The 22,847-nt window shown below is 48.0% G+C and overlaps 1 protein-coding gene across 1 annotated transcript in view; it reads left to right on the forward strand.

Moving 5' to 3' along the window:
• The first annotated feature begins 681 nt into the window (after positions 1-681).
• Positions 682-22,847, forward strand: part of LOC120044209 (band 4.1-like protein 4) — a 104,464-nt gene continuing 82,298 nt past the window's right edge. Inside the window, exon 1 of the mRNA XM_038988807.1 lies at positions 682-780. Coding sequence (XP_038844735.1) covers positions 682-780 — 99 coding nt within the window. The remainder of the gene's footprint in view (positions 781-22,847) is intronic.

Here is a 22,847-nt window from a genome sequence, read left to right on the forward strand (position 1 = left end):
TTTTGGCTCATTTTTCTACGCCGACAAGTGCAGGCTACGCCTCTACCTTCACGTTTAGTATTGCTGGATATAAAACAAATTAAAACGAAAGACTTGGAGATCAAAAGCGGATCACTTTTAAAGGAATTCATATTTTTCTTGGACATCCCTGAACATTGGACCTGGGTGACACTGAAGAGCGCAGAACCCACGTGCTTATTGGAAGGAAGGAGCGCTGCGGTTTGGAGTCAAATTGAAAGAAGGCTGATTTGTTGAAAGACCGACCTACAATCCAAAACAAAAGTTTTGGGAATATTTGGGAGAGAGCATAAAGGTGTGTAGCCTATTGAGACCCGTACAACTACAATATTATTATAAGCATTTGTTTACAGTATTGTGACTATTTTATAAAAACTTATTTAATCCTTGTTTTAGCAGGTGCCGTTTCGTTACAATGCATTAATGTCTACTGATAATACAATAATAATTTCAATGGTTGTGTCTTTTCTTTTGCAGATCAGTGATAATCACAAAAGGATTGGCGAAGGAGTGGTCTATTGAAGAAAACCCCCTGATGAATTTGACTTTTATTCACTCCCAACATTAGTCCATCATTTCTTATGAACAAACACTCGTTTACCATTGAACTGTCAGAAGTCAGCTAAACCAGTGCTCTCCTTGTATCCCCTCAAAAGAAAAGACATGAGTTGCTTCTGCACTGCTCAGGAGGAGTTTTATTGTGAAGTTCTACTGTTGGATGAAACCAAATTGACGTTAACTACTCAACAACAAGGAATAAAGGTAAGAGACGATCCCTTTACACGCCCTCACCTGTCTGTCAGGTGAGGCGGTTGACAGGTAGCCATGCTTTAATGAGGGGTCTGTCATCACCGTGCGCGCGATGAGGCTTGTCAAGAATCTGTGCTGCTACTTTGACTGATGCGTGCGGTTGTTGGAGTCTGTATTTTTGACTCACTTCTTCTACTCAACGTTTGAGATGGCGTTTGAAAGCCCAACGAGAGAGGTTGCCAACCATATAGGCTATGTATGTTGTCTTTTGAGGCGACATTATTACGAAAGAAAGGTAGCCTTACCGTCCTACAGGAGCCATTAAAGTAGCCTGTAGTCTTACTGTAATTTGCTGTGAACTCTCTGACTCTGTGAAACAAAATACAGGACCCAAGGGCTGTAAAGAAACATGACTTGGCTATTGAAGTGGCTTTGATAGTCTCCATGACTTATTTCTGGTTGTGAATTACATCTGAAATGATACTATAGGTGATTTTCATCTAAACAAAAGCATAAGAAGGACATCATTGGATGCCTGAAACTGGATGAGAAGCAACCAGAGCCAGTTTTTTTGTTTAACTTGGTCATGTGTCTGTACAGTATTTGATTTATAGCAGCCTACTGTACAGGCCACAGTTTCTCAGTACATTAATGCTCATTTTGATCCTCAGAATGTTATATTAACAGATGGTATGTTAAATCCACAAGTCTGCTACCACACACAGTCAAATACTGCACCGAGAAAGAAAAACCCAGAGCATGCCTTACATTTTTTGTCTAAGTGGAAAACAAAGACTTAAATGTATCAATGTCAGTGTTCTCTGGTTTCTTCACCTGGGAGCTCAGTGTAAACCCAGACTTCATGATGATAGAGACAATACTGGTGCAACTTAACTTCAGTTTCACTAAAGTATTTTTGGAGAGCTAACTGTCTGTCATTCTACTAGGGTTCTAAACGTCAAACAGAACCACTCTATGACTGCTAATCAAAGACTGTTATGTTGCTATTGGTTTTATGTTCCGTTTTTCTCTTGACTAGAGAATCCCAACTCACATGGCCAGACTGGGAGTTCATTAGAAGCTATGAATATGGGTTTAGTTTATGGGTCGGCTATAATCTCTGAAGAAACTCAAGTCTGGCTGCATGTCGGAAGGCCTGAGGCAGAGAGGGATGTAGTAACGCATGATGACTGCTAGGGCTCAACAGCATCTGGTTGCTTTGCCTCGCCTTGCCCTCTGACACTCTCTTGTCTTTACTCTCCCTGTGTGTGTTCCACTAGTCCATTGGAGAGATCAGGTTACTCATCCTCTTTTAATTGTTAATGTGAGAGGCTGAGCATGAGCAGGTGGGCTCATTGGCAGCAATGGTGCAGTATCAGGTCTAATACACAGTATCAGCTGTATATTATGCACTTATATGTAAGGCAGAGCAATATGTATAGGCTGCATATTCTCTGTGTATGGCTCTGGTGTAAGGTTGTTGTGGGGAGGTTTCGAAAGAATGCATTCTCACTGTACTGATCCAGCAGAGTAGGATTATAATCCTGGTTTTGTCAGTGGTTAGATTAAAAACACTAGCTCACCGCAGTGGAGTTTACCTCTGGGTTGGTCCCATGGATGTTACTAGCTACATTCAGAGAATAATGTATTGGGCTCTAGGATTCACCAGATCCCAGCATAACAATTTATAAGAACATTTGAGTTTGTTGGGGAGGGTTTGTAGTTGGTTCTCACAAACTTTTTTTTATTACACACAAATATGTGTTATAAACAAGTGACAGACTCTTGAAGTGAAAGTGGATCTAATCCTATTGATACTGCTCTCTGTTGCTGTCAAATTAGCTTAATGTTCAGCAGTGTGGCGTGACATATTTTCCTGGCCCCTGCATCTAGTGACACTACTGCTACTGAAAACCACATGAATGAGAGACCAGACAGAGACAATGAAAGGGTTTGAGTTAAAAGGTTTTGGGCCAAAATAAAGAGATGGAATGCGGGGCTGAACAAAGCGTGCGTTGGGGTAACACATTTTTCTTCCCGGAGCGTCGATCACAGAGTGAGGCACTCGGTCTGTCAGTCAGATTTCTTATTTTTGTCTTCCTCTCAGACAACGAGCCCAACTAACTAACTAACCAATCAAACAACCAACAAGCTGGTTAGTTGATCTCCACACGCATGTCCCAAAAGGTGTTGACCACACGCGTGTCCCCAAGGTGTTGATCTCCACACACGTGTCCCCAAGGTGTTGACCTCCACACGCATGTCCCAAAAGGTGTTGACCACACACGTGTCACCAAGGTGTTGACCTCCACACACGTGTCCCCAAGGTGTTGACCTTCACACACGTGTCCCCAAGGTGTTGACCTCCACACACGTGTCCCCAAGGTGTTGACCTCCACACACGTGTCCCCAAGGTGTTGATCTCCACACACGTGTCCCCAAGGGGTTGACCTCCACACGCATGTCCCAAAAGGTGTTGACCACACACGTGTCCCCAAGGTGTTGACCTCCACACACATGTCCCCAAGGTGTTGACCTCCACACACGTGTCCCCAAGGTGTTGATCTCCACACACGTGTCCCCAAGGTGTTGACCTCCACACACGTGTCCCCAAGGGGTTGACCTCCACACGCGTGTCCCCAAGGTGTTGACCACACGCATGTCCCCAAGGGGTTGACCTCCACACACGTGTTCCCAAGAAGTTGCGCAACACCACTCCAGATTTCACGCTGGTGTCCTGTCACCCACCTCGAGACCTTCATCTATGCTTTTTATTTTATGCTTTTTATTTTATTATAGTCTTGAAAGGGTTCAAAATATGAACAGAAGTTAGGTCCTTGATTTACTGCTGGTGCTGTGCAATCATAGATTGATATTATTCATTATTTCTTATGTTTGTCAAAGCTTTTATGCTTGGCTGCTGGGAACACATACAGTAAGAGTCTGAGGTGGGCTGAGATAAACCCATAGTCTGTGCCGTAGCTGTATTACAGTGAGCAGCACTGAGCCTCTTACACAAAGGCTCCATTGATTATGGCCCGTGGGCTGTGTTCGATTTAGTGAGGTACAGAACTGCTCACGTGTTGCTACCACATCAAACCAGTGCAGAACAATCGCAAAGACAGCGGCCGCTGACCCTCAAGACCCATCTGTTTTCTGTGGCCTTGGATAGAGAGGCACTGGCCTCTTAGCTTTCTGGATAATAATTAACGAAAACAATGCTGCTTTTTGGGAGAAGCTAGCCGCAGCTGCTTCCTTCCTTGTCGTCATTCAGAATGTCTTTGTTCTCCAACATCCACTAAATACAATGAGCATGGTGCTTTTTTGTACGACGGGTCACCTCCTAAGGCTGTCACAAAAAAATAGGCATCATTTCATGCCGGTGTCAGGAGAGCAGGGCTCTACAGTGTGACCATTTTACTCACATATGCGTCTAAATATTTTGCTGTGCGACCTGGAATTATAATTGAGGCGCACCAGTGTGCCTAGAAACAAATCACCCAGATGATAATGGTTGCAATGATTACTTCACTGTACAGCAGCCCTGAGTGCCATGGAGAATACACTGAGTGCAGATTCATGACCGTCATGTTTCACCATTACTATAAAGAAAACGGCTTATTACTTCAAATATTTGTAATTGTGCTCCTACATTTTTCAACTTGTGCTTCTTGTAAAAAAGGTCACCGTAGAGCCCTGTACAGGAGAGACGGATTGCTACACCAGGAGAATGATGCATGTGTGGGACAGACATTCATAGGCTTGGCTTAAGGCAAAGTTTTTACATTTTGTAATTAGGAATACATACAAATTCCTGCGTGTGCGGAATGTGTCAATTCCATTGTGTCTTTAGAGATCTAGATTGGTATTTGTGACTTAGGGAAGTTAAACAAAATACCATTTGAATCACGTTAACCTATTTAGACATAAAATAATATTTTTTGACAGTGTTCAAAAGACATTTCTCGCCTTAATATCCTCAGACATTAGATTGATACGTAAAATCTGTGAATTCCTGAAAGTGAAAGTCAAGAGCTGGTTGCTATGGAAACTCATTACTTTCTAATGCACCTGATGGCTACTGGAGGATCATGTGGGATCTGCTGCTGACACGTCACCGGAGGGCAAATAAACGAATACCTCCCTGTTCAATCATTATTGGCTTGCTCTGTTTTACTCCAATTTGACTCAGGGCTGTTTTTGTGTGGTGAAGAGACATTCCCATTTCACTCTTTGAAACTGTGAAGAATTTCTGCATGATGTGGATGCACTCTACCCCAGACTGTGTGAAATTTGTGTTTGTTTTTTCCGTAGACACAATCGGTATGTCTTTAGGTAGGTAAGTGATAACTAACACATTTACATGTTAGTCATTTAGCAGATGCTGTTAGTCAGAGCGACAGTTACAGTTGGTGCATTCATCTTTAGATAGCTAGATGAGACAACCTCATATCACAGTTGTAGTGATATTTTTATCCCCTCTATAGAAGTTATCAGCAAAGTCAGTGCTACTAGTGCAAGGTTATTATTATTTATTTTTACATTTCATTTGGGGGGGAGATAAGACTTAGATGTCTTATTTAAGATACTCTTTAAGAGGTAGGGCTCCGTAGTCAAGCACCATGTTCTTCAAGCTTCGACTGGAAGCCAGTGGAGTGTACGGAGGAGCGAGGTGACATAGGAGAACTTGGGAAGGTTGAGATGACACAGCTCAGTTCCATCACATACAGTATATTTACTGTACCAGGTGGGCGGAAAATGCCCAAAACTTGTTCCTCTGTTAGCTGACATCGCACAACAACAAACAACAAATGCTCAGAGGCACTACAGTACTGGAAAACCACTAAAAGGATGTGTGTTGGTGCCATATCTCTGTCTGTCTCTCTGTCTCTCTCGCACGCACTCTCTCTCTCTCTCGCTCTCTCGCTCTCTCGCTCTCTCGCTCTCTCGCTCTCTCTCTCTCTTGGAGACAAACACAGACTTCCCCGGGCTTGGCTTCTCAGTAGGGTAGAGCACTGGGGAGTTAAATACACACGGACTCCATCTGGATCAAAGAGGGAGTGGCAGACGAACACGCCACATCTGTGGTGTATGTAAACACATGCACACAAACTCACAAACACACACATATGTTTGTGACAAGATCAAACACTGTGTGTCTGTAAGGGAGAGAGGACATAAGTCCCAGGAGAGAACATTAAACTTTATAGCAGTATATTAGCCTGAGTTCTCTTAAAGAACCTGTCCTGCCTCATACTGTATCTACCTGTTGGTCAGGCAGACCAGGTAGCAGCTCATTGTGTAATTGGGACTGAGTATTGATCCACATATTAGCTCCTAATGCTGGTGTTACTAAACACACACACACTCACAGCCTCTGGTGTGAATTATTTACTAACATGTTCCTGCTAATGGCGCAGGGAGCAATTATAGTCTAATTTGGGATGCTCAGATTCTCATCTCTGGGACTGGCATGTAAGTGTGGATCTAATAAATGAAAGTGATCTGTTTATTGATTCAGTAGGATATGTTAAGCGATTGGCGTGGAAAACCCCCCCCCCAACAACATTCAATGGAGTCTTTGAAGACAGATTTCAAGAATGTGAATGTTCAAAAGCCAGGGTGAGGGTACAGCTTTCCAGGTTAGTCTTTGAGGTTGACAGTGTGTGGCGGTGTTAGATATGATAACTACTTAGCAACAGCCGCAGTGTCTACTTACCTTCAACTGCTGTCGGCACAGGTATAAAGGGATAATGAACGATGGTAGATTCTGGGCCCTGGATGATTAGATCTGTGTGTGCGCGCCCACACTCACACATACAAACACACACATGCAAACACACATTCGCATGTATCTTTAGTTTAATTATAACAAGCCCTCTGATATTTCTATTTTTGAAAGGAGACAAAGAAAACTAAATAGAGTTTTTGATTTGCAAGGCTTGCTTGTCACAATCGCAAACCATTCCTTTCTCATTATAACAGGAGAACAAACCATTCCTTTCTCGTTATAACAGGAGAATAAACCATTCCTTTCTCATTATAACAGGAGAATAAACCATTCCTTTCTCATTATAACAGGAGAATAAACCATTCCTTTCTCATTATAACAGGAGAATAAACCATTCCTTTCTCATTATAACAGGAGAACAAACCATTCCTTTCTCGTTATAACAGGAGAATAAACCATTCCTTTCTCATTATAACAGGAGAACAAACCATTCCTTTCTCGTTATAACAGGAGAATAAACCATTCCTTTCTCATTATAACAGGAGAATAAACCATTCCTTTCTCATTATAACAGGAGAACAAACCATTCCTTTCTCATTATAACAGGAGAATAAACCATTCCTTTCTCATTATAACAGGAGAATAAACCATTCCTTTCTCATTATAACAGGAGAACAAACCATTCCCTTCTCATTATAACAGGAGAACAAACCATTCCTTTCTCATTATAACAGGAGAATAAACCATTCCTTTCTCGTTATAACAGGAGAACAAACCATTCTTTTCTCATTATAACAGGAGAATAAACCATTCCTTTCTCGTTATAACAGGAGAATAAACCATTCCTTTCTCATTATAACAGGAGAATAAACCATTCCTTTCTCATTATAACAGGAGAACAAACCATTCCTTTCTCATTATAACAGGAGAACAAACCATTCCTTTCTCATTATAACAGGAGAACAAACCATTCCTTTCTCATTATAACAGGAGAATAAACGGCACGCTGTGATAAATTATGATTGCGGTAAATACAAATTCTAATTTTTAAGTAGCAGATACCTGCAGACAGTGGTGTAATCTGATCTCTCACCCTGATATGTTACCAGTCGATAAACAAGTGTGAGCAACAGATAGCGACAGGGCAGGGGAGCTGTAGTGGGGAGAACCAGAAGTACTGAGGTGTGAGTGAGCACGTCCTTGCTCAATCCGCCAAACAGGAGGGTATGAGCTGAGGGGAGAAAGAGAGAGGGAAGATTTAGTGGGATTTCAGGGGGACTGGAGAAGAACAGTGCGATAAACTCTGCATGGCTGCCTGTCTTTAGTCACCCTGAGCAGCGTAATCTCTCTTCTGACAGCTCGGGATTAAATCAGATTAAATTGTTGTCATTCACATACCTTCTTTAAACACCTACACATGACAGGGTTTTAACTCAACTTTACAATGGAATTCCATTCTGATTGAACTATAGCCTTGGGTTTTTTGAGAAGTATTTAATGTGTTATTTGTGAATTTGCAAAATAGGAGGATGTAGATGATGCTTGTTAAAGTTGTTTTCTGCACCACTTGTCCTTTTAGGCATGGATCAGCAAATACCATTCAAACTCTCGCTCGCTCGCTCACACACACACACACACACACACACACACACACACACACACACACACACACACGCTTGCATCTTTAGTTTAATCATCACAAGCTCTCTGACATATGCTAATTTCTGGCATAAGACAGAGTGCTCTATCCCTATGGTCACAACTGACAGGAAAAATTAAGCTCTAACCCAACTCTGTGAAGTCATCAACACTGTGCTCTAACCCAACCCTGCTGAAGTCATCAACACTGTGCTCTAACCCAACTCTGTGAAGTCATCAACACTGTGCTCTAACCCAACTCTGTGAAGTCATCAACACTGTGCTCTAACCCAACTCTGCTGAAGTCATCAACACTGTGCTCTAACCCAACTCTGCTGATGTCATCAACACTGTGCTCTAACCCAACTCTGTGAAGTCATCAACACTGTGCTCTAACCCAACTCTGCTGAAGTCATCAACACTGTGCTCTAACCCAACTCTGTGAAGTCATCAACACTGCTCTAACCCAACTTTGCTGAAGTCATCAACACTGTGCTCTAACCCAACTCTGCTGAAGTCATCAACACTGTGCTCTAACCCAACTCTGCTGATGTCATCAACACTGTGCTCTAACCCAACTCTGCTGAAGTCATCAACACTGTGCTCTAACCCAACTCTGCTGAAGTCATCAACACTGTGCTCTAACCCAACTCTGCTGATGTCATCAACACTGTGCTCTAACCCAACTCTGTGAAGTCATCAACACTGTGCTCTAACCCAACTCTGCTGAAGTCATCAACACTGTGCTCTAACCCAACTGTCACGTTCCTGACCTATTGTTCCTTTTTCTTTTATTTATTTAGTTGGTCAGGGCGTGAGTTGGGGTGGGTTGTCTTTGTGTGTTTTTTGTATTGTCTAGGGTGTTGTATGGTTTAGGGGGTTAAGTAGAGTAGATGGTTTAGTGTTCAGTGTAGGTGTCTAGGAAAGTCTATGGTTGCCTGAATTGGTTCTCAATTAGAGACAGCTGGTTATTGTTGTCTCTGATTGGGAGCCATATTTAAGGCAGCCATAGGCTTTAGCTGTTGTGGGTAATTGTCTATGTGTAGTGTTTGTGTCAGCACTATTTATATGTATAGCTTCACGGTCGTCAGTTTGTTATTTTGTTAGTTTTTGTATAGTTGTTCGTTTCTTGTTTTTTCTCTCTTCTATAAGAAAAGAAGATGTATTTTGCACACGCTGCGCCTTGGTCCTCTCTCTCTTGTCAAGACGATCGTGACAGAATTACCCACCAATCTAGGACCAAGCGGCGTGTCAAGCGGCAACAGGACCCACCTACACAGGATTCATGGACATGGGAGGAGATATTGGATGGAAAGGGACCTTGGGCACAACCGGGAGAATATCGCCTCCCTCGTGAAGAGCTGGAGGCAGCTAAAGCCGAGAGGAGGCGATATGAGGAGGCAGCACGGAAGCAAGGCTGGAAGCCCGTGAGTACTACCCAAACATTTCTTGGGGGGGGCCTTAAAGGGAGTGTGGCGAAGTCAGGTAGGAGACCTGCGCCTACTCCCTGTACTTACCGTGGAGAGCGAGAGTACGGGCAGACACCGTGTTACGCAGTAGAGCGCATGGTGTCTCCTGTACGCGTGCATAGCCCGGTTCGGTACATTCCAGCTCCACGTATCGGCCGGGCTAGATTGAGCGTTGAGCCGGATGTCATGAAGCCGGCCCAACGCATCTGGTCACCAGTGCGTCTCCTCGGGCCGGCTTACATGGCACCAGCCTTACGCATGGTGTCCCCGGTTCGCCTACATAGCCCGGTGCGGGTTATTCCACCTCCCCGCACTGGTCGGGCGACGGGGAGCATACAACCAGGTAAGGTTGGGCAGGCTCAGTGCTCAAGGGAGCCAGTACGCCTGCACGGTCCGGTATTTCCGGCGCCACCTCCCCGCCCCAACCCAGTACCACCAGTGCCTCCTCCACGCACTAGCCCTATGGTGCGTGTCTCCAGCCCTTTACCACCAGTGCCTACACCACGCACCAAGCCTCCTGTGTGTCCCCAGAGTCCTGTGCGTCCTGTTGCTGCTCCCCGCACTAGCCCTGAGATGCGTGTCCCCAGTCCGGTACCACCAGTTCCGGCACCACGCACTAGGCCTAATGTGCGCTCCCAGGGTCCAGCATGCCCTGTTCCTTCTCCCCGCACTAGCCTGAAGGTGCGTGTCTTTAGCCCGGTACCTCCAGTTCCGGCACCACGCACCAGGCCTACAGTGCGTCTCAGCCGGCCAGAGTCTGCCGTCTGCCCAACGGCGCCTGAACTACCCGTCTGCCCAACGGCGCCTGAACTGCCCGTCTGCCCAACGGCGCCTGAACTGCCCGTCTGCCAAACGCTGTCTGAACTGTCCGTCTGCCAAGCGCCGAATGAACTGCCCGTCTGTACTGAGTCTTCAAAGCCGCCCGTCTGTACTGAGCCTGCAAAGCCGCCCGTCTGCCATGAGCCTTCAGAGCCGCCCGTCTGCCATGAGCCTTCAGAGCCTTCCGCCAGACAGGAGCCGCCAGAGCCTTCCGCCAGACAGGAGCAGCCAAAGCCTTCCGCCAGACAGGAGCAGCCAGAGCCTTCCGCCAGACAGGATCAGCCAGAGCCTTCCGCCAGACAGGATCAGCCAGAGCCTTCCGCCAGACAGGATCAGCCAGAGCCTTCCGCCAGACAGGATCAGCCAGAGCCTTCCGCCAGACAGGATCAGCCAGAGCCTTCCGCCAGACAGGATCAGCCAGAGCCTTCCGCCAGACAGGATCAGCCAGAGCCTTCCGCCAGCCATGAGCAGCCAGAGCCTTCAGCCAGCCATGAGCAGCCAGATCCGTCAGCCAGCCATGAGCAGCCAGATCCGTCAGCCAGCCATGAGCAGCCAGATCCGTCAGCCAGCCATGAGCAGCCAGATCCGTCAGCCAGCCATGAGCAGCCAGATCCGTCAGCCAGCCATGAGCAGCCAGATCCGTCAGCCAGCCATGAGCAGCCAGATCCGTCAGCCAGCCATGAGCCGTCCAGCCAGGATCCGCCAGAACCGTCATCCAGCCAGGATCCGCCAGAGCCGTCATCCAGCCAGGATCCGCCAGAGCCAGCCAGCCAGGATCCGCCAGCCAGCCAGGATCCACCAGAGCCAGCCAGCCAGGATCCGCCATCCAGCCAGGATCCGTCCCTCAGTCCGGAGCTGCCGTCCCTCAGTCCGGAGCTGCCCCTTATCCTGGTGCTGCCCCTTATCCTGGTGCTGCCCCTTATCCTGGTGCTGCCCCTTAGTCCGGTGCTGCCCCTTAGTCCGGTGCTGCCCCTTAGTCCGGTGCTGCCCCTTAGTCCGGTGCTGCCCCTTAGTCCGGTGCTGCCCCTTAGTCCGGTGCTGCCCCTTAGTCCGGTGGGGTTAATGTGGAGGGTGGCCATTTGGAGGAGGCTAAGAAAGCGGGTAGTGACTATGGTGGGGTGGGGACCACGACCAGTGCCAGAGCCGCCACCGTGGACAGACGCCCACCCAGACCCTCCCCTAGACTTTATGCTGGTGCGCCCGGAGTTCGCACCTTAAGGGGGGGGTTATGTCACGTTCCTGACCTATTGTTCCTTTTTCTTTTATTTATTTAGTTGGTCAGGGCGTGAGTTGGGGTGGGTTGTCTTTGTGTGTTTTTTGTATTGTCTAGGGTGTTGTATGGTTTAGGGGGTTAAGTAGAGTAGATGGTTTAGTGTTCAGTGTAGGTGTCTAGGAAAGTCTATGGTTGCCTGAATTGGTTCTCAATTAGAGACAGCTGGTTATTGTTGTCTCTGATTGGGAGCCATATTTAAGGCAGCCATAGGCTTTAGCTGTTGTGGGTAATTGTCTATGTGTAGTGTTTGTGTCAGCACTATTTATATGTATAGCTTCACGGTCGTCAGTTTGTTATTTTGTTAGTTTTTGTATAGTTGTTAGTTTCTTGTTTTTTCTCTCTTCTATAATAAAAGAAGATGTATTTTGCACACGCTGCGCCTTGGTCCTCTCTCTCTTGTCAAGACGATCGTGACACCAACTCTGCTGAAGTCATCAACACTGTGCTCTAACCCAACTCTGCTGAAGTCATCAACACTGTGCTCTAACCCAACTCTGTGAAGTCATCAACACTGTGCTCTAACCCAACTCTGCTGAAGTCATCAACACTGTGCTCTAACCCAACTCTGTGAAGTCATCAACACTGTGCTCTAACCCAACTCTGTGAAGTCATCAACACTGTGCTCTAACCCAACTCTGCTGAAGTCATCAACACTGTGCTCTAACCCAACTCTGTGAAGTCATCAACACTGTGCTCTAACCCAACTCTGCTGAAGTCATCGACACTGTGCTCTAACCCAACTCTGCTGAAGTCACTGTGCTCTAACCCAACTCTGCTGAAGTCACTGTGCTCTAACCCAACTCTGCTGAAGTCATCAACACTGTGCTCTAACCCAACTCTGCTGAAGTCATCAACACTGTGCTCTAACCCAACTCTGCTGAAGTCATCGACACTGTGCTCTAACCCAACTCTGCTGAAGTCATCAACACTGTGCTCTAACCCAACTCTGCTGAAGTCATCAACACTGTGCTCTAACCCAACTCTGTGAAGTCATCAACACTGTGCTCTAACCCAACTCTGCTGATGTCATCAACACTGGCCACTTGCTGCAAGTGCTTTCTTCTCCTTAGGCAGAGATTGAGATACTCTGTATTACAAATGGGAGCACTGAGAGTTGCCTAATTTTTCACCTGATTTACATTTTCAGAATGTGATATTAAAACGACAAGCAATACTAGTGTCAGAAACATTATTTAAGAACTTTCAACATGAATTATTACTGTTGTTTGAAAATCAAATTTTTAAACCTCTGCACTGCAGACTTCATCCCAGTCAGATAGCTCAGTCTCTCGCTCTCGTTCTCCCCCCCTCTCTCGGTCTCTTTATCTATCTCTCTCTCTCTCTCTCTGCCTGTAGGGTTGCAGATAAACTTTCACTTACAGTCTGGCTGTGAGGTCTCATGTTTGTTGCTTCAGATCCAAATACTCACATCTGAGATGTTTTTGGAGCTAAACAGTTTCCTTATCTGTCCTACTGTGCCATGTAATGTCTATTCACATTACAATACTGTAATTGCTATTAAAGCATCTCAATTATCAATTTAACTTCTTAACACATACGTATTCCCCAGATCATACAATGGTAATGTCACAGTTGTTATCATGTATTTAGCTTTACTATCTTGCCTGGTGATTAGAGTAGTCGTTATCATCTTCATAATGTAGCCTATATCCATTAATACTCCATTATGTTGTGTTTTCCTCGGCTCTAGTTTTATCTTTGACTTTAGTCTCCTTGGTGACCAGGCAGGACTCAGCATTTAGGATATGGCACAATGTGACCGTGTGTGTGTGTGTGTGTGTGTGTGTTTTGGAACATTTGAAATCTCAGCGAGCCAAGGTCACTCCTTATCAGGGGTTGGAACCAAAATTATATTCCAATCGTTTCGTTCTGAACCAAACCATTTTTCCCGTTCCGTTTCACTGTTCTGACCAGCAAAATAAAGTTCTGAAAAAAAGTACCGGTTTATATAACTTTCCATTGTGTTCTTTTTTTTTTAAACCCTGAATTATTGTTATTATTTTTAACATTTAGCTCAACATTAAATTACTTCTCCAATCAGTGTGGATAGAGCAGCTTGCTATGGAGTGGGCAAGCTATAGTTGTTTAAATCCATTGGACAGACAGGTGGAGGGCACAAGATGCCACAGAAAATTTGGAGGAGGAGGCTTGCCTTGAAGCGCTGGACATCTTGTTATTGCTGCATTATCTGAATTAGGCCCACAGAATTATACCTACAGAGGGGCGTATTCTATGAAGGAATTTATGTCTTTGAACTCCCAAGAGTTGGTTTAAAGTTGGACTGCTATTTAACAAGTTTGTGTGTGCAGAGCGGCACCAGAATTCAAATAAAACACATTTGACCTTTTATAAGTTAATAAATCCAACGTGAAACGTGATAGCTATATCCTTAACTAGCATTGAAAAAGTTGATCCATTCTTCTCTAATAAAAAATCCCTCTCCCTAATTTCTTAATCACTCTTGTAACGTCAGTACAGTAGCCTATGCTTCAGAGGGGGAGGGGCAGGTAGCTTAAACACACACAGGTAAAGATTTCCAGCTGGCTGGTAGGCACTGGAATAAGTTTCTGAGTGACAGAGAGGGCTTTGTAGAGGCGCTTTTTTTTTTGTGGGATTGGAAAAAAATGCCCCGTACGTAAAATATAGTTATTAACCAGTTCCCATGCTTTTAAAATAATGGTTCCGTTCCGGAACATTATGGATCACCCCTGAACCTTAAACAGAATATGTGCTTTGCTTTTTACTCTGCAGTCAGTAGGCAGATATTTTAGTTATCTCGCTTGGCTTTGGTGAATGTATGTGGCTTGTGATCACAAACCTCTGCTTGTTGTTGTTGTGTAATTTGCGAGTGTGTATAGCGTTGTGTTCCATATGTTTGGGTCCAAGATTCTGTTGTTCTTTAGGCTAGACGGTGTCTCTCTTTGTAACAGTCAATTGAGTTTGTTTGTGTATAAATTACTATGCTACCCTTTGGTTGTCTTCAATATGCACCCAGGCCGGATTTGAATAGCTATTCTCTGATCTCTCAGTTTATCCTTCCCTTATCCTTACCCTGAGTTCACAGATTACGCAATCTCGTGGATATTTGTAAGGCGCTGCACTTTTGTTATAGACCGTGTTTTTGGCACTAGTATGTTTTATGTGCGGTCGTTGTTGACCGGTATTAAAGTGCGCCTGTTTACTATAATCCGCTCTCCTGCACTTGACTCCGCCTCCCACAAACACGCCTAACAGAATTACACACCCAACTATGGAGTCAGCAGGAGCAGGTACCCCGGTTAGAGGAGTCGAAGAGCGTGTCCAGGAACATTCGGCTATGTTACATCATCTTGGTGCCATGATGGATCGCGTTGTCCAGACTATGGACCACTGGGAGAGACAGGAAGTCTCTCTAGTGCCTCGACCAGCACAACCGGGGTTACCTCTACCCGTCCCATCCGGAGCCAGTCCCAGTGGGAAACGTCTCTCCCTTCCCAGGGAGTATGATGGGACGGCCACACAGTGCCAGGGCTTCCTATTACAACTGGACCTTTACCTGGCCACTGTGCAACAAAAGTGCAGCGCCTGACAAATATCCACGTAACAATAAACAATTACACACAAAGACATGATGAGGAACAGAGGACTAAATACATGTAGATTGATTGGGGAATGAAAACCAGGTGTGTATGGAACAAGACAAAACAAACGGACATATGAGAAATGGAGCGGCGATGGCTAGAAAGCCGGTGACGTCGATCGCTGAACGCCGCCCAAACAAGGAGAGGAGCCGACTTCGGCGGAAGTCGTGACAGTGGAGTGCAATAGAGATTGCGTAATCTGTGAACTCAGGATAAGGATAAGGGATAAGGGCCACTGTGCACCCAGCTCCCTCGGGAAGGGAGAGAGTGTCTGCCCTCGTCTCATGCCTCTCAGGGAGAGCTCTGGATTGGGCAAACGCCGTGTGGGGAGAAGATGACGCGGTGTTGGACCACTTCGAGGAGTTCACCCGCCCGAAGGGAGAGCGGCGGGAGAACAACTCTTCCATTTGAGGCAGTGTACGAGGAGCGCCCAGGAATTCGCCCTGGAATTCCGGACCTTGGCCGCCGGAGCAGGCTGGAACGACAGGGCCCTCATCGACCACTATCGGTGCAGCCTGCGCGAGGACGTCCGATGTGAGCTGGCCTGCAGGGATGCCACCATCTCCTTCGACCAACTGGTGGATTTGTCCATCTGGTTGGATAACCTGCTGGTCACCCGCGGATGTCCAGAGGGGGCTCTGTCGGTGCCATCTACCAGCATCCCCGCTCCGGTACCCATGGAGTTGGGAGGGGCTGTGCGTAGGGAGACTGGAGGAGGAGCCATCACGTGTACCATCTGTGGCCGCAGAGGGCACACTGCCGGTTGGTGCCGTGTCGGTTCCTCTGGGAGTCGAGGTAACAGGCAGGGCACTCTGGCGTCACCCCAGGTTAGTCTGCACCACACTCATCCAGAGTCCTCTGTTGATCACCTGTTTGTACCTGTTTGTTTCCCTGATTTTTCCCCGCATTCCCAGCATAAGGCGCTCGTCGATTCAGGCGCAGCTGGGAATTTTATTGACAGAGCGTTAGCCCTTAGTTTAGGGATCCCCATTATTCCTGTAGTTAGACCTTTCCCAGTTCACGCTCTGGATAGTCGACCATTAGGGTCCGGGCTAATCAGGGAAGCCACCATCTCCCTAGCCATGGAGACGCAGGGGGGTCACGAGGAGAAAACCAGTCTCTTCCTCGTTGACTGTCCTGCGTTTCCCGTGGTACTAGGCCTTCCCTGGTTAGCTCATCATAACCCCACTATTTCCTGGCAACAAAGGGCTCTTACAGGGTGGCCACGAGAGTGCTCGGGGAGGTGTGTAGGGGTTTCCGTTGGTGCTATGACGGTGGAAAGTCCAGACCAGGTCTCCACCGTGCACATCCCCCCAGAATATGCCGATTTGGCTCGTGCCTTCTGTAAAAAGAAGGCGACTCAATTACCACCTCATCGACAGGGGGATTGTGCGATAAATCTCCTGGCAGAAGCTGCGCTTCCCAGGAGTCACGTGTATCCCCTGTCGCAAGCGGAGACGGTGGCTATGGAGACATATGTCTCTGAATCCCTGCGTCAGGGGTACATTCGGTCCTCCACTTCACCGCCTCCTCGAGTTTCTTTTTTGTGAAGAAGAAGGATGGAGGTCTGCGCCCGTGCATTGACTATAGAGGTCTCAATCAAATCACGGTGAGGTACAGTTACCCGCTACCTCTTATCGCCACGGCGATTGAGTCAATGCATGGGGTGCGCCTCTTCACAAAACTGGATCTCGTATAAGATGGTGCATATCCGGGAGGGAGATGAGTGGAAGAGAGCGTTTAGTACCACCTCAGGGCATTATGAGTACTTAGTCATGCCGTACGGGTTGATGAATGCTCCATCAGTTTTCCAATCCTTTGTAGATGAGATTTTCAGGGACCTGCACGGGCAGGGTGTAGTGGTGTATATCAATGACGTTCTGATATACTCCGCTACACGCGCCGAGCATGTGTCCTTGGTACGCAGTGTACTTGGACGACTTTTGGAGCATGACCTGTACGCCAAGGCTGAGAAATGCCTGTTCTTTCAGCAGGCCGTCTCCTTCCTAGGGTATCGCATTTCCACATCTGGGGTGGAGATGGAGAGTGACCGCATTGCAGCCGTGCGTAATTGGCCGACTCCCACCACGGTAAAGGAGGTGCAGCAATTTTTAGGGTTTGCCAATTACTACCGGAGATTTATCCGGGGTTTTGGCCAGGTGGCAGCTCCCATTACCTCACTGCTGAAGGGGGGTCCCGTAAGGTTGCAGTGGTCGGCTGAGGCGGACAGGGCTTTTGGGCAGCTAAGACCTCTGTTTACTTCGGCTCCCGTGCTGGCCCACCTGGATCCCTCTTTGGCGTTCATAGTGGAGGTGGACGCGTCCGAGGCTGGGATAGGAGCCGTGCTCGCACAGCGCTCGGGTACGCCACCAAAACTCCGCCCCTGTGCTTTCTTCTCTAAGAAGCTCAGCCCAGCGGAGCGTAACTATGATGTGGGAGACCGGGAGCTGTTGGCTGTGGTTAAAGCGTTGAAGGCATGGAGACATTGGCTTGAGGGGGCTAAACACCCTTTCCTCATCTGTACTGACCACCGCAACCTGGAGTACATCTGGGCAGCGAGGAGACTGAGTCCTCGTCAGGCAAGGTGGGCCATGTTCTTTACCCGTTTTGTGTTTACCCTGTCCTACCGACCAGGTTCCCAGAATACGAAGGCAGACGCACTGTCCCGGCTGTATGACACAGAGGAGCGGCCCATGGATCAGACTCCCAAACTCCCGGCCTCTTGCCTGGTAGCGCCGGTCACGTGGGAGCTGGTTGCGGACATTGAGCCGGCATTGCGTACAGAGCCCGCTCCCCTCCAGTGTCCGGTCGGGCGTATGTACGTTCCGTCTGCTGTCCGTGACCAGTTGATCTATTGGGCCCACACGTCACCCTCCTCTGGTCATCCGGGGATCAGTCGGATGGTGCGCTGTCTGACTGGGAAGTACTGGTGGCCCACCTTGGCTAAGGACGTGAGGATCTTTGTTTCCTCCTGCTCGGTGTGTGCCCAGTGTAAGGCTCCGAGACACCTGCCCAGAGGTAAGCTACACCCCTTACCCGTTCCACTACAAACTTGGTCACACCTGTCTGTGGATTTTTTAACTGATCTACCTCTTTCACATGGAAACACTACGATCCTGGTCGTTGTGGATCGTTTCTCTAAGTCCTGTCGTCTCCTCCCTCTGCCCGGTCTTCCTACGGCCCTACAGACTGCGGAAGCCCTGTTTACTCACGTCTTCCGGCACTACGGGGTACCTGAGGATATAGTGTCTGATCGGGGTCCCCAGTTCACGTCGAGAGTCTGGAAGGCGTTCATGTAACGTCTGGGGGTCTCGATCAGCCTTACCTCGGGTTTTCACCCTGAGAGTAACGGGCAGGTAGAGAGTCAACCAGGATGTGGGCAGGTTTCTGCGGTCATATTGCCAGGACCGCCCGGGGGATTGGGAGCGGCGTTATTGCCCTGGGCCGAGATGGCACAGAACTCGCTTCGCCATTCCACCACTAACCTCTCCCCCTTTCAGTGCGTATTGGGGTACCAGCCGGTTCTGGCGCCGTGGCATCAGAGTCAGACTGAGGCTCCTGCGGTGGACGACTGGTTCAGGCGCGCGGAGGAGACATGGGAGGCTGCCCATGTTCACCTCCAGCGAGCTGCGCTTCGCCAGAAAACCAGCGCGGACCGTCACCGCAGTGAGACCACGGTGTTCGCACCGGGGGACCGGGTCTGGCTCTCAACCCGAATCCTGCCCCTCCGCCTGCCCTGCCGGAAGCTGGGTCCGCGGTTTGTGGGGCCCTTCAAAGTCCTGAGGAGGGTGAACGAGGTGTGTTACAGATTACAGCTTCCCTCTGATTATCGTATTAACCCCTCGTTCCATGTGTCTCTCCTCAGGCCGGTGGTGGCTGGTCCACTCCAGGAATCTGAAGTGCGGGCGGTCCACCCCCTTTGGACATCGAGGGGGCCCCGGCGTACTCCGTTCGTTCCATCCTGGATTCGTGGCGTCGGGCCTTTAGTACCTCGTGGAGTGGGAGGGGTACGGTCCGGAGGAGAGGTGTTGGGTCCCGGTTGCGGATGTTTTGGACCCCGAACTACTGCGGGAGTTTCACCGTCGCCGGCCGGATCGCCCTGTGCCTTGCCCTCCGGGTCGTCCCCGAGGCCGGTGTCGGCGCGCCGCTGGAGCCGCGCGTCAATGGGGGGGGGGGGGTACTGTCACGACTTCCGCCGAAGTCGGCTCCTCTCCTTGTTCGGGCGGCGTTCGGCGATCGACGTCACCGGCTTTCTATCCATCGCCGCTCCATTTCTCATATGTCCATTTGTTATGTCTTGTTCCATACACACTTGGTTTTCATTCCCCAATCAATCTACATGTATTTAGTCCTCTGTTCCTCATCATGTCTTTGTGTGTAATTGTTTATTGTTACGTGGATATTTGTCAGGCACTGCACTTTTGTTATAGACCGTGTTTTTGGCACAAGTATGTTTTATGTGCTGTCGTTGTTGACCGGTATTAAAGTGCACCTGTTTACTATAATCTGCTTTCCTGCACTTGACTTCACCTCCCACATACACGCCTAACACCACACTGCCCTCACCCACCTAGATCAAAGGAATACCTATGTATAAAAGGAATACCTAAAAATGCTTTTCATTGACTACAGGTCAGCATTCAACACAATGGTCCCCTCCAAGCTCATCACCAACCTCAGGACCTAGGGACTGAACACCTCTCTCTGCAACTGAATCCTGGACTTCCTGACAGGCCGTCCCAAGGCAGTGAGGGTAGTGAACAACACATCTGCCACGTGGATCCCTCCTGCACTCTCTGTTTACTCACGACTGTGTGGCCACACATGACTCCAACACCATCATTGAGTTTGCTGATCACACGACGGTGGTAGGACTGAGAGAGGTCGTTATCCTGGCACCACACGGCCAGGTCTCTGACCTCCCCCTATAGGCTGTCTCATCGTTGTCGGTGATCAGGCCTACCACTGTTGTGTCGTCGGCAAAATGAATGATGGTGTTGCAGTCGTGCCTGGCCATGCATTCATGGGTGAACAGGGAGTACAGAAGGGGACTGAGCACGCACCCCTGAGGGGCCCTTGTGTTGAGGATCAGGGTGGCAGATGTGTTGTTCCCTACCCTTACCACCTGTGGGCGGCCCGTCAGGAAGTCCAGGATCGAGTTGTAGAGGGAGGTGTTTAGTCCCTGGGTCCTTAGTGTAACAGTATAACTTTAAACCGTCCCCTCGCCCGGGTCAACAGCATCAATGTAACAGTATAACTTTAAACCGTCCCCTCGCCCCGATACGGGCGCGAACCAGGGACCCTCTGCACACATCAACAACAGTCACCCACGAAGCGTCGTTACCCATCGCTCCACAAAAGCCACGGCCCTTGCAGAGCAAGGTGCAACACTACTTCTAGGTTTCAGAGCAAGTGACGTAACTGATTGAAACGCTAGTAGCGCGTACCCGCTAACTAGCTAGCCATTTCACATCCGTTACATTAGCTTAGTGATGAGCCCGGAGGGGACTATGGTGTTGAACGCTGAGCTGTAGTCAATGAATAGCATTCTCACATAGGTGTTCCTTTTGTCCAGGTGGGTGAGGGCAGTGTGGAGTGCAATAGAGATTGCGTCATCTGTGGATCTGTTGGGCCGTATGCGAATTGGAGTGGGTCCAAGGTGTCTGGGATGATGGTGTTAATGTGAGCCATGACCAGAATTTCAAAGCATTTTATGGCTACAGATGGGAGTGCTACGGGGCGATGGTCATTTTGGCAGGTTACCTTGGTTTTCTTGGCCGTTAATGATAAGGGAAGGATAAACTGAGAGATCAGAGAAAGCTATTGAAATCCGGACCGTGTGCATATTGAAGACAACCAAGGAGTAGCATAGTAATTTATATACAAACAAACCCACTCGACTGTTACAAAGAGAGACACCGTCTAGCCTAACGAACAATGGAACCTTGGACCCAAACATACAAAACACACAAAGCTGTTGTCTAAACGTATTTTGGTAATATCTTTAACAGTCTCACAGAAACATGCCGAACCTAGAAACCAGTATAATCTGTGACCAACTCATACCACGGCAACAACGGCTTGTGTTTACTGCAGGGTAGCCATGGCAATGGAGACGGGTCTGCTCTGGCATCTGACCGATGGAATGGCACAGGCATAGAATTAGGAATTCGATTTTAATAGGATCTCTATGGGCAACTGGAGGGTTTCCAATGGCAACTAGACAGGAATAGGAACTAGGAAGGAGGAGGAGGAGGAGGAACTACTAACTGTGTGGCTTCAAGGCAGTTACGGGCAGTAGGCCACTGTTCCAGTCCCAGAGCTAAAGCTAGACAGAAGACACCCTGCCAATGAAACATGTTTACATGGTTGAGTAAGTAGTCTGTTGCTGTCCACCATGCTCCAGTCCCTGGAGTAGAGACAGAGACACACTGCCAGCTATAGGGGTGGAGAGGAGACACCCTGCCAGCTATAGGGGTGGATAGGAGACAGCCTGCCAGCTATAGGGGTAGAGAGGAGACAGCCTGCCAGCTATAGGGGTCGAGAGGAGACAGCCTGCCAGCTATAGGGGTAGAGAGGAGACACCCTGCCAGCTATAGGGGTAGAGAGGAGACACCCTGCCAGCTATAGGGGTAGAGACAGGGACACCCTGCCAGCTATAGGGGTAGAGAGGAGACACCCTGCCAGCTATAGGGGTAGAGACAGGGACACCCTGCCAGCTATAGGGGTAGAGACCGAGACACCCTTCTAGCTAAGCAATATGTTTTGCTTTAACAGACCCATATGCTCTCTCTCTCTCTCTCTCTTCCACCACCCAGAGCAGTGAGCACACTCCTCTCAGTAACAGGGAATTGAGAGGGAAAGTGGTTCTACAGCAGAGTATGTGAGCAGAGCAGAGCGAGGTGCGGAGCGAGGAGCGTGCCCAATTTTACTGGAAGACAGAGCGAGAATGCCTGGCCCAGCATGCATTTGTAGTCTACTTGTGTGCTACTATAGCCCCTTGCTTTAGCTACTGTCATGGAGTTCACTAAATATTTTCATAAAGAAACTGATAAAACACACAGGTGCAAAATCAAGGTGACTTACAAAGATTAGGACCAAGCGCAAGAGAGGGAGTGTGGTGATGTGGTGTCCACAACTAAAGAATCATTGTGGAATCTGAAAAGACACGTATCCCGAAAGCATGATGGTGTACTTACTACATGCACTTTCTACATGCACATGCTAAAAGAAGGGAACGAGGTGGGTAGATAACAAAGTGTGTCATTGTAGAAAATTATTTATAAACTAAAAATCAGATCTTTTAAAAGTTTTGTTCATTTTTGTTTTATTATCTACACAAAAGGCCATAATTGATTTTCGCCCAATAGGCCTGGCATATTCCCACTTTCAAAGAGCTTTCCATTTTTATTGGGCTATTTTGCCTAAAAACCTTTAGGCCTACCTATAGAAAATATGCCAGGCCTATTGTATAGATAATAGAATAAGTAAGAAACAGCCTATAATGA

The sequence above is a fragment of the Salvelinus namaycush genome, chromosome 3, assembly GCF_016432855.1.
Source record: "Salvelinus namaycush isolate Seneca chromosome 3, SaNama_1.0, whole genome shotgun sequence".
Classification (NCBI taxonomy): domain Eukaryota; kingdom Metazoa; phylum Chordata; class Actinopteri; order Salmoniformes; family Salmonidae; genus Salvelinus; species Salvelinus namaycush.